Raw genomic sequence first — 12,551 nt, 5'->3', positions numbered from 1 at the left:
GGTTTTAGAAAATGGGAAATTATCAAAAAAATATTTTATTTTTCAAAATTTAATTGACTGTAACTCAAAGCAAATTTCTTTTTTCTCAATAACAATATCCAATAATTACAAGGTCCAATTAAAAGACTTTCAAAACATGTGCAACCCTAACCCCACTCTTACAAAAACAAAAAGAAAAAGAAGTCTCCCAGAATGCATATATTATTTTAAGCAGATAATAAAATTTAAAATTAGATGCTTCATCATAAAGAATTTTGCATGCAACGAGCTCCTGTTTCTTTGTTATATTCTTCGCTCAAAAGAAATACTTTATTTTATTAATAAAGACACTCTTTGCTTTCAACATTAACTTATCTTTAAATATTCCACCACAGCTTTGCAATTATATATATATATTCACTTGTGAAAGATTGTTACATGATGGATAATACTTGCCACAATAAATTATTAGTCCAATAGCAAAACATGTTACAATATATATATATAGTAATCATTCCTATCCTTAAATGAATATAATTTCTTTCAACAAATAATATTAGTTTACAGTTATAGGTTAAGCCAAAAGTTCATATATATATATTTTTTTATTATTCATAAAGGGCTAATTCCGTCGATTATATAACTGTGAATAATAATTTTCTTACATTTAATGTAAAAATAAAAATTCATTTAATATAGAGGAAACGACTCAAATTCAAAAATCCAAAAAGTTTTAAAATTTTGATAAAAAAGAAATTTAACATAATTAGATTGTCGGATGCATTTATAAGTTAGTGCTACATATGACAATATAGTTGTTTAGAGTATGACACTATTTGAATTATTAAACTTATAAAATTTATTTGTAAATCTAAAATTATATATTTTGATTAAAATGAAAATTAATTTATATTTTTATATAATTAAATGTATGATATTGATCATAGTTAAATTAAATTCTAACAAAATAAATAAAATTTTTAAATGAATTTCATATTAGTAAATTTACCTCTTTCAATTTTTCATTTCTATTTTACTTTTCTTCATAATGAATTCTCCTCTCAAATTAAATGAATTGTTTAATGGATTTCAACTAAATACAATATTATACATAATTTTTCTTATTATAGGCTATATCCACTTAAGATCAACTATGATTTAGTTTTGTTTAAGCTTCATTATCAACAACAATTGTGGCGTAATCTGCTTTTAAGGCTGATAATATAAAGCTTACTGTTGGTGCAAAACTTCCACAAGGATTTGTCTTTATGTTCGAAAGGGGGGGAATTATAAGAGATGACCAAAGTCTGAATTTGGTGGCTGCTGTTCAGAGCTCTTATAGAAGTACTTCACTGCTTATTTGTAAATTATATGGCATTGGGATGGATTGGTTTGGGTGAAAAGTGACTGTATTGAGGCTATTGAGCTTGTGAGCAACCAGAATTCTTTGGCTCTATTATTTAGAGAGGTTGATGTTAATTTTGGGGTCATCATGTGGAGTGCTAATTTTGTAGCCCATGGGCATTAGCTAAATTCATGTGATTGCTTGTGGCTTCATAATCTTATAATCTTTGACTTATTGTAATGCCTTTTTTGGATTGTATTATTATGACTTCACCTCTTTATTGATTGCACTCTTTGTTTTGAAAAGTTTTGTCCCTATGGATTTTTCTTTCAAAAGTTGTTTAATGAGACGACAATCTTGAAAAAAAGACAGATTATTATGAATCCTTTTCCTCTCTAAAAGAACTGATGATATTTGATGGTTAAGAGAAACCCAACATTTGATTGTAGTTATTCAAGAAAAAGCTGAGTTGAATGCCAATAATACCTTTATTTATATGGTTTCTTTTTATTTACGTCTCTTGTTACCAATTTTCCTTTCTTTTTATTTTCATTTTGTTTTTAATTTTCATGCAAAGTGCCACTGTACCATATGATATCACATACGAAGTTAATTTCTATTCGGATCAGGACTTTCTAAAACATAAAACTAATGAAATTAAATGTATTTGACCAAAAAAATACTTTAAAATCTAAGCGGCATACCATTAAATTAATATTATATTATATTTTTTTTTTTTATTTTGGCCAAATGCATATTTTTACTCCTGAATTTTGGTCATTTAATAAGTTTAATATTCTAATTTTTGATTTAACCTGTTACTTAAATTTATTTTTTTGTGATATTTTAACATTTTTTGATGTGTTTTCATTCAATACGCCCACATATATTACACAAAATATGTTTAAATATTACTATTAAAAAAGTCCATGTATATGTTAGGCTAAATTGAAAGTTAAAGTTTAGATATTAAGAAAAAAATAATTTTAAGTGTCTGTTAGGTTAAATAAAAAATTAGAGTGTTTAACTGATTAATCAATACAAGTTCTGGGATATAAATATATAGTTGGTCTTTTAATTTCTTTAATGCAACATATATATATATATATATATATAGGGATTCAAACTTATATGTAATTTAATAATTTTTCTATTACTTTATTGATTAATAAGTTATATTCTAATTCAATACTGACTCTAATCCTAAAAAATGGTATATTAATTATATTTTAATATTTATATTAACTAATAATTAGTTTTCTAATCAGATAATACTACTAATTCTATCTTAAAAATATAACATATTAATTATATTTTAATATTATATTAACTAATAAATTAGTTTTCTAATCATATAATAATTCTAATTTTAGAAAGTAACATCTTAAATTATATTCTATTTTATATTTAGTAATAAATTAATTTTTTAATTATATAATAAATTTGTAATCCTAAAAATAGTAATATTAATTATATTGATATGATATTAAAATTAATCATAAATATTTTCAAAATAATTATTATATTATTACATTAATAAAATTCAAGGAATTTTAAAAAATCAAGATAGATATTTAAAAATAATTAATTTACTATTATTTTTTAAAATATTATAAATTAATATTAAATATTAAAAATCTTATTAGATTGAATCATCAACTTAATTTTATAATTAAAATAATAATCACGATTGCGCGCATTATATGAATAAAAGAGCAGTTAAATGTAATACTAAAATTCTTTTGCATTAAACATGGAAACCTTTTCTAAAAGTAATAGCATTATTACAATCTAATTAGTAATAAGAAAACATTTACATCTATTGGCGCATGACTTTTTTCATCTCTCTTGAGTAAAAGAAAAATCCTAATTCCTTGAACTTTCAATCGTTAAAAGAAAACTTCATATAGCCTGAACAGAGAGTTCGAATTTATAATCTCTTGTGGTGAAAAAAGGAATTATAGAGATTATCTTACTTGAAATTTTAGTTTTTGTTGAATTGGTTTAGATTGCATTACTTTTCTCTGTGTTTAAATACTATATTTTTATTGTTGTTGTATTATTAGCTTAATCATTGCTTTCTATTTTACTAATACTAATTATTAATATCTTTCAAAATTTAATAGGTAAAAAGGGTTTAAAAAGTGAGCATTATCCATCTTATTTTTTTAATCCATTCACATAAATAAATAATTTAAAAATTTATTTTCCAATCAAATACTCATAAAATCAAAAATTTATGTGTTCGTTATGAAAGTTAAGGGAACATAAGAAAATATTCAAATCAAAGAAAATATTCAAACCAAAGTAACTCATATCACAGGGGTTACTAATTCAATATTAACTAGCAAAAAATTATTATAGTGGTAAAGCATTTTTGATATACTCTTTATATTTGTCAAACTCTATTTAAAAAGTGATAGGTCCAAATTATATATAGATATTTAGGGTATTTTAAAGCTTAATGATATATTTTCTATATATAATATGGTGAAAGTACGTACTTTACCTCACTTAAACTTAATTGTCTATTTTGAGGTAATATTAGCAAAAGAGGAAATTATGAAGAAAAATACTTAAAAAAAAATTTAATTGAATATATTCGTGTCAAGGCTTAAGATTAAGACACATAGACCTGTTATTTGTTGTGGTAATCGAAAATTATAAGACCCAAAGGGGGGTATTTTGGTCATTTTATATAATTATTAGGATTTATATTAAGAGCTATTTATGAGATAGTATTTGGTGTAGAGGATGATACCTTTAGTCTTATCTATTAGATAGATTTATATTAGGTATATTTTATTTATGAGATAGTATTTGGTGGAGAGAATGATACATTTAGTCATATCTATTAGATATATTTATATTATGTATATTTATCTTTAGGGAAACTTACTTAAAGGAGGACTCTTCTCTATATATATTTATGTTTATCTAATTCTAAAAGAGTGAGAAGAGGTTTTTCCTATGAGCACTCTGCTACATCTCTCACCTATACCTGCTCACCATTATTCTCTATACAATTTTCTACAGTTCTTCATAAACATTTAGTTTTAGTTTTCATTGTTCTTTTGAGATCTAAGGAGTTTTTCAAGAAGTAGAGAGTGATAACCAATAATCTTCTTACTTGAAAAAATTCTGGATCTAGAGAAAGTTTTTACTTTATTGTTTTATGTCTTTCTATTTAATACCATGATCATTGGGTTAAATATGTTAGACTAGTTTTCATAAGTGTTTAGTTTAGTCTTTTTATTTTTGTATGAATCTTGTTATTTATTTATTCAATGAATGATTTCTTTACCTTCATATCTTTATTAGTTTCAGTTGTTATTATTAATTAACCATCATATTAATTAATAAAAATAATTGTTATAAACATATTTAGATTGAATGTATTAGAGACACCAACTTTGCTTCAATCTTTGTAGGTACAAGAAACTTCAGTTGCATCATTAGTTTGAATGACCAAAGGAAAATGCATATTACCATCTCATTTATTAGATCTAAGTTTAAAGTAAAACAAGAATTTTACTAAGTAAATGGCTAGAAATTTCTATGTATTTAATTAATTAATATTTATAATTTTATTTATTATTTAAAAAAACTAAAAGAGAAAATAAATTAAAATTATTAATACTTATAAAAGTAAAACTAAAATATTAAAAGGTTACTAAACATAATTTTTTCATTTCTTATATTTAAATATTCTTTAGAATACTTTTTGGAATAATTGTACTAATAGTCACTTAACTTACACTAAGTTTTATTTTAGTTACATAACTTTTTTTTGTTCATTACACTCATTTAACTTTAAGTTTGGTAATAGATCGGTCACTTGTCTAAAATTTAGTGGTCTATTCATTGAAAAAAAATTCTCTAAATCTCCTAAAAACATAACATAAAATCTCTAATACTTTAAAATGAGATCCTTAATTCAGAAGTTCTGAGAAAAACTGAATTCAAATTCTCAAAAATTGATTTGAGTGAACTGTAGTTGCAGACAATTTGAAAAAATGCACTCGTACACTGTAAGTTCTATATACTCGTTATTTTACAATTAGCATTCAGATTTAATTAATTTGGTGGCTAGATACTCGTATGATATTGAATTTCTTACACCAAATAAGAGCTGACCACTCATCCTCAAATAGACATGTTAAAATATAAGAAATAGAAAGAACAAATAGCTTAAATACAAACAAGTGCAAAAATATTACTAATTTGGTGTTTGGACACTCTCTTTTTTTTCTTTTTCTTTTTTCACTTTCTTTCTTTCTTTATTATTATTATTATTATTATTGTTATTATTATTTTTAATTTAGAAATATTATCTTGAATAAATAAATAAATAAATAAGGTAATTACTTTGGATTAATTAATCTGAAAAATAAAAAATTATTATAATAATTAAGAAAATAGAAGATAAAAAGGAAAGAAAAAAATAACACCCAAGATTTATTATCAAGCCTAGCAAATTTTTGAAGATTAAAATTAGATTTTTAGTTCTCGATTAAATTAATAATTTAGTTAAATGGTATGATAAATAAAATAGCAACTTATTAATTTTTCAAAATATATACTAGTCTAATATTAGATATTTTAGATATGTTATTATTTTAGCGAATTAAATAATTAAATTCTAGAAAAGTGATTAATCTACTATTCAACTTAGAATTAAGTGAATATAATAAAAAAAAATATCAACAAATGAAACTTAGGATGTTAATTGTTAGGCATGTAACTCTGTTCCAAGCATATATAACATTTGTATTGTTTGAGATTGGAGACAAAAAGAATAGATTTGACTTTTGTTTAGTTTAGTAATCCAAATTTTACGTAGGAAGAATTTATAAATAAGATTTTATAATGCTATGAACGTGGAGTATATATATATAATATATATATATTAGAGAGGGGTCTTCGAGTTGACAAATTCAAGATCTGATCCCAAGGTTCTCCCTGTTATGGGATTTCGTACGGGGCTCATGTTCCAGGGAGATTAAGAAACTTAAGATGATGTCAGAACTATTCTTTTTTATTTTTTTTCATTTTACTAATTATATTGTTGTTAATTGCCATTTCTTTTATATTTAAATCACCAAAATGAATCTCCCCAACCCTTAATATTAGTATTTTATTTTTATTGACAACTAAGATTATGTTATATATTGCTGCACCATATTTATATTTTCTTTCCCCCACAGTTATCTTAATTGTTGACTTATCTAAACACATGCATACAGGTCAAATCAATAATTCAGCATAAAAAATCTGATTTACTATGATTATGTTTATTTATAAAAAAATTATATTAAAAATAAAACAGAAAATAAAATTTTATATTTATTTATACTATTTTTTAAAATAAAAATAGAGAACAAGTTTTTATGTTTTTAAAATCTTTTTAATATAAGTTTGACATATTTTCATTGCTAAGAATATAAATAAAGAATTAAAATATAAGTACGATATCCTTCTTTTATAATAGAGTTATATAAAATTGTTAGCAAGTTGTAATTATCTGTATTTAAGTGAAAAGTTCTGATAATAGATTAAAAATTGGGTTCTACCAAATGAATTCTCCAGGGAAAAAAGAAAACCATGAATAAATATGAAATTCATACCAAGCAATAATTTAAAAATAAAAATAAAAAACTTTCATACATATATTTCTTTTCACCGGTCGATTTCAGAGGCCTAGAATTATACACATTCATGCTTAGTTAGCTGCAAGTTAGGCTCTTTAATAAATTATGAGTAGGGTACGACTTCAAATGCTAGTTTTCTCTCAACATCAAACAGATGAAAGTGGGGCTTTTCTGCTAATTTTAGTTCCCCACCTATAAAGATAAATTAGTCATCTATATATATATATATATATATATATATATATATATATATATATATATATATATATATGGCCTAACTTAATTGTAACCCATTATTTTATTTATCAGTTTCTGAGTTTGTTGAAGAAATTTCTCTTTTTCAGAATTTGTGCATAAATTAATTAGAAGTTTAATGGGCTGTGAATTATATAAAAAAAAGTATTTATTTTTTTATTTATATTCATCGTAAAAATAAATTTTTATTTAGTATGGAAAGGATAATTTGAATCTAAAATGTCTAATTCTAAAAATAAATATTTTTACCATTTGAGTTACATTTAGTGCAGAAATATTTTTTTTATTTATTTCATATTAATTGTTAAAAATTTTAAAATAGGTTAAAGTAAGGCATATGTATTGTAGTATTAGTTCATAAAATAAATATTATTTTCTATTTTATAATTTTTGATACGTGATATGGATGTTGAACTCACATGACCCATCAAACTTGGTTAAAGGAAAAAAAAAAAGGAAAAAAAAAAACTTTGCTAAAAAAAAGGCAAATAAAGGGTGGGTTGTAGGGGTGTGATGGTAATTTCGGTAGGGAGAAAATCTCAATAATGAAAAATTGGGAAGCCCTAGTTCATAAATTAAAGATTAGTGTTAATTAATTAAGGTTAATTAAAGTCAAACCTTAGATGCGTCCTAGTGTGTCTAATTACACTTCTTTGAGACGAGGGAATTGACTTTGGTGCCTCAAAAGCAGCATCAAGAGAGAAAGAGAGAGAAACTAAAAAGCAAAGAGTTCAGAGAGAGATACCGAATCTAAATTGTTCTCAAAAATGGGAAGAGAAGATATGAAAATGGATATTGATCTGTCCCTTAGAATAGATACTGAAAATAAAGAAGATACTGAACTAAAAGAAGAAGAAGCAGAAGAAGAAGAAGAAGAAGAAAAGGAAGCTAAAAAAGTTCAAGAAATAATGCAAGAAAACAACTGTCAAGAAGATGATGCACAAGAAACAAATGATTATAATGAAGCCACAGCAACTACAGGTGTAGCTGAAGGAGAAGTAGTTGATGATTCATGCATAGAATTATCTTTGCAAGATACCACAAAGACAGAAGAGGTACTTCTTTGAAAAAAAAAAAATACTTAATTTTCTAGCCTTCTTGAATTATGTGAAGTTTTCTCAACTGCATGTTTATAATTGCATTCATGAAAGGCTCCATTTTTCATGGTTATTAATTGCTTATTAAGAGCTATATATAAAAGTAAAGCTATGAATTATTATATGCCAGTTACCTGCTTTACAAATGGAGATAAGTAGAATGAAAGAGGAGAATGAAGTGTTGAGGAAAGTAGTAGAACAAACCATGAAAGATTACTATGATCTTCAAATCAAATTTGCAATTGTCCAGCAAAATACCCACAAGGTAATTAATCACCCTTCTTAATTTCAATAAATTATTTACAGATGTATATATTTATGTATTTATTTCTTGTATTTATTGATGTTTATTATAGGATCCACATGTGTTTCTTCCCATTAGAAATAATGAGAAAGATCTTGATCAAGAACCAAACTCAGTTCCAAAATTTTTGGATACCAAAACTAATGATCAAAGATTTTTATCACATTTATCAATGAATAAAAGGATAGTTGAAGAAAGTGAATTAGGGTTGTCATTAAGGCTGCAAACTGATCACTCAGATCAACAAGAAAAAGAGGAAGACAAAGAAGAGAACAAGGAAGAAAATGGAAACTACATGCCGCCGTTCCCTTCGGTGCAAAATAAACATCCAAGAACTGATCATCATCAGTTGGCTGCTGGAGTCACTAGTCCTGGTGCTTCTTTAGCCAACAGAAAATCTAGGGTTTCAGTCAGAGCCAGATGCCAAGGAGCAACAGTAAGCTACAACAATTTCTCAAAGTCCATGATTATGTAGTATAAAAGATAAAGATTTGAGCTGTTTTTTGTAGATGAATGATGGTTGCCAGTGGAGAAAGTACGGGCAGAAAATTGCCAAAGGCAATCCTTGCCCCCGAGCCTACTATCGTTGTACTGTGGCACCAGGATGCCCAGTCAGGAAACAGGTACATATTGATCAGTCTATGCAAATTATGTCTAAATTCAATAAAATTCCATCAATCTCTCAATTTGGAGGACTAATTATGAACTGGGTATCTTTGTTACAGGTGCAAAGATGCCTAGAGGACATGTCAATCCTGATAACAACTTATGAAGGAACACATAATCATCCACTACCTGTTGGTGCAACAGCCATGGCATCAACTGCCTCAGCAGCTGCTTCATTCATGTTACTCGATTCAAGTAATCCTTTCTCCGATGGCATTTCTAATTTCACCCCACCATCCATCCCATACCGCGGCGCATCTCACGTGTTTTACCCTCACTCCTCGCCTTTCCGAAGCGTAAACCCTAATGATCCTTCTAAAGGGATTGTTCTTGATCTTACTAATAATTATAGCACTCATCATGATCATCAGCCTCCGCCACAATTCCCATTAGCTAGCTCATCATCATCAGCTCGGCCGGCATTTTCTTGGTTGCAAGGCATGAAGTCATCAACTCACCAAAATAATGGCAATAGTACTCACTTTACTAGCGCTAGGGTAGTAGAAGGAACAAAATCACTGCTAGCTGAAAATGTAACTGCTATTGCTTCTGATCCAAAGTTTAGGGTTGCTGTTGCGGCTGCTATTACATCACTCATCAATAAAGAAAAGGGTGGTGCACCTCCTTCTTTGGTTGCTAATAAGGAAGCAGGAGAGGGTGGCAGCTCATCTAGTAGCAAGAATTGGGTTCTTGATTCCCTCTCTGCAAATGGTAAGCCAATTAGAAACTCACCTTGAAAGGAAAAGAATCTGTACAATGATCATTTCTTCATAAAAAAAAAAAAAAAAAAACTAACACAGATTATGTGATATTACTTATAGTGTTCTACTCCATTTTCTTATCATATACCCAATAAAAAACACATCCCAAAATTGTAATTTCTTCATGTCAAGATCATAGCTGGCTTTTATTGCCTTCTGTAAGTACTTGAATTTAATATAATTCAAGAACAAGACACTTCTCACTTTTCAGTGCATGTCTTTGTTTATGCTTCTTATTTACTTGCTTTGTTCCTACAATTTACATATTACTCATGAACACATCACAGAATTGTCTTAATAAAAAGAAAACACTGATAAAAATTATTTTTTATTTTTAAAAGTTCATTTGCTGGGGAATTTTGTGAACAGTATGCTACATGCCTGTAATACTGCCATGTTTGAAGTACAAGAAAAGGTATCTGAATTGGGCTTAGCTATAGCTTGATCCCAAAGAATATTCCTTAAGAAAAGTTGAACCTTGAATAGCCAAACCTTTTGTACTTTACTTGGCAAGTTATCATCAATTTAATAATATGCTTATTAATTTCAGCAGCCTTCTTTTTAATTGTGTACTGAGAAGTAGTAATGATATATAATTAAAATAAAGTTGTAATAGAATAGGGATAATTATTAGGGGTTTGTTTAGTTTGGAAAAAAAGTCATTTCATCTTGTAGTTTTCTTGTTTATTTTCTTATTTTCAAATTGTTATTTTCTAAGTGAAAAATTGAAATATTTTTTAAAAATTACAATCCATTATCTCTTTTCTTTTTATAATTTTACTAATATCTTTTCAAAATAACCAATATTATAAAATTAAATAATTAGAATACATACGAAATTATAAAAATAAACGAAAAACAGAAATACTTATTATAAGAATGAAATTCAACATGATACTGTCTATGAATAAGTTATAAATACATGTATATAAATATATAAAGTTTTGAACCGTCATATTTTAATATGGTGGTCAAGCATTAGTGCCGGAGGTTGAGAACTCAAATTCAGTCCTTTCTTTGAAATGTGGTGGTTTATTCCCCACTTTGTAAAAGAAAATTTCCCCTTTTCTCTAACTAAACAATTACCATACTAACCACATCTATCAATAATAAAATATTTAAAATTTTGAAACAAAATGAGAAAAGAAAAAAGGTAGGAGTATTTGCTGAGTTTACCTAAATGTAACGGCAAATTCAATAAAATACTTGGAGAACTCACTATCTTCTGAAGTGTCTCTAGATAAAAAGAAAAATATAAGAGATAAACTAAATTTTTTTCTATATAATAGTGCAAATGTATAAAATATTTTAAAAAAATTGATTTCTATTTTTTCATTTGGAAAAATTGTAAGGATAAGTACAAAACTAAAAGTTTTATGTAGTTTTACAACTTTAAATGTGTGTTTGTTTATAAAAAGAAATATGTGGTTAAAAATTGTGACAAAAAAAATATCTCATCATTATAAAATTACAATTCACAAGGATTTAACCATCTTTATTTCGTTCAACCATCATTATTATGTTACCTAGATTTAGTTGTTTAGCAGTCAAATTGCAGTTTAATAATTCATTGATATATGATGTAATCGATTTAATAGACAAATAATAAAATTATGAGTTATTAAGCTCTAAACTCATGTAATTAAATATAAGCAACATGATAATAATGATTGATCGGAATAAAAATGACTAGATTTTTTACAAATAACAACATATATTTTTTGTCATTAATTACATATCTCTATTTATCTGGGAAAAAAATATTCAAAATTATAAATTAGTAAAAATATATTAATTTTCTTTTAACTACATAACTCTCTAGACCTAATTATTTCTTGTCATCTAAATCATTATTTTTAAATCTGGACTAAACTGGTTGGTTTAATAAAAAAACTTATTAATAGCCTATTATATATAATTAATATCTTAAAATATAAATAATATTTATTATATCGGTCAAAATGTTGATTCACCCAATCTAACCGATTGAATCAATAAATGAGGTGTTCAATTTTGAAAATATTGATTTAACTAGTTAAATTGACTCTATTTTGTGACGATAGTACTTATGCTCTAGCATTAATACGTGTGTAGCAAAGCCAAACTTTAGTCGAATTCTTACAAATATTTCTTTCTAAGTCCTCAAAGTTTTTATATTTGTTTTATTCTTATATATTTTAAATTTCATATATGAAATTTTATAATACATTTTTATGATCTCTCAATTCTTTTGTCATATAATATCTATAAAAATATTTGTTGGCTCTACAAAATATTTTTAAAGATGTATAAAGCTGAATAATATATATTTATAATTAATTGAGAATTTCCATACACAATTAATTTTTTTTTTTGAGCCAGTTTAACCGATAAAACAAGTGAACTTTAGAATACTAAATATGCATAGGGCGCATAAGATAAAGGGATAAGGATAAAAAGAAAAGCCGTAAAATAAAGGGATAAAGATAAAAAAAATATATTGTAGTTTTATTA

The 12,551-nt window shown here is 25.8% G+C and overlaps 1 protein-coding gene across 1 annotated transcript; it reads left to right on the top strand.

Annotated features, from left to right (window-relative positions):
- Window positions 1-7,688: 7,688 nt before the first annotated feature.
- Window positions 7,689-10,268, top strand: LOC8282060 (probable WRKY transcription factor 9). The gene is made up of 5 exons (XM_002527889.4): window positions 7,689-8,285; window positions 8,458-8,592; window positions 8,684-9,067; window positions 9,141-9,254; window positions 9,357-10,268. Exons 1-5 carry the CDS (start codon window positions 7,998-8,000, stop codon window positions 10,032-10,034), a joined length of 1,599 nt encoding a protein of 532 aa, XP_002527935.1. The 5' UTR covers window positions 7,689-7,997; the 3' UTR covers window positions 10,035-10,268.
- The last annotated feature ends 2,283 nt before the right edge of the window (window positions 10,269-12,551 follow it).

Source organism: Ricinus communis, chromosome 6 (genome assembly GCF_019578655.1).
Source record: "Ricinus communis isolate WT05 ecotype wild-type chromosome 6, ASM1957865v1, whole genome shotgun sequence".
Classification (NCBI taxonomy): domain Eukaryota; kingdom Viridiplantae; phylum Streptophyta; class Magnoliopsida; order Malpighiales; family Euphorbiaceae; genus Ricinus; species Ricinus communis.
The sequence above is the reverse complement of the archived record's forward strand: the minus strand, read 5'-3'. Positions and strand labels throughout refer to the sequence as shown.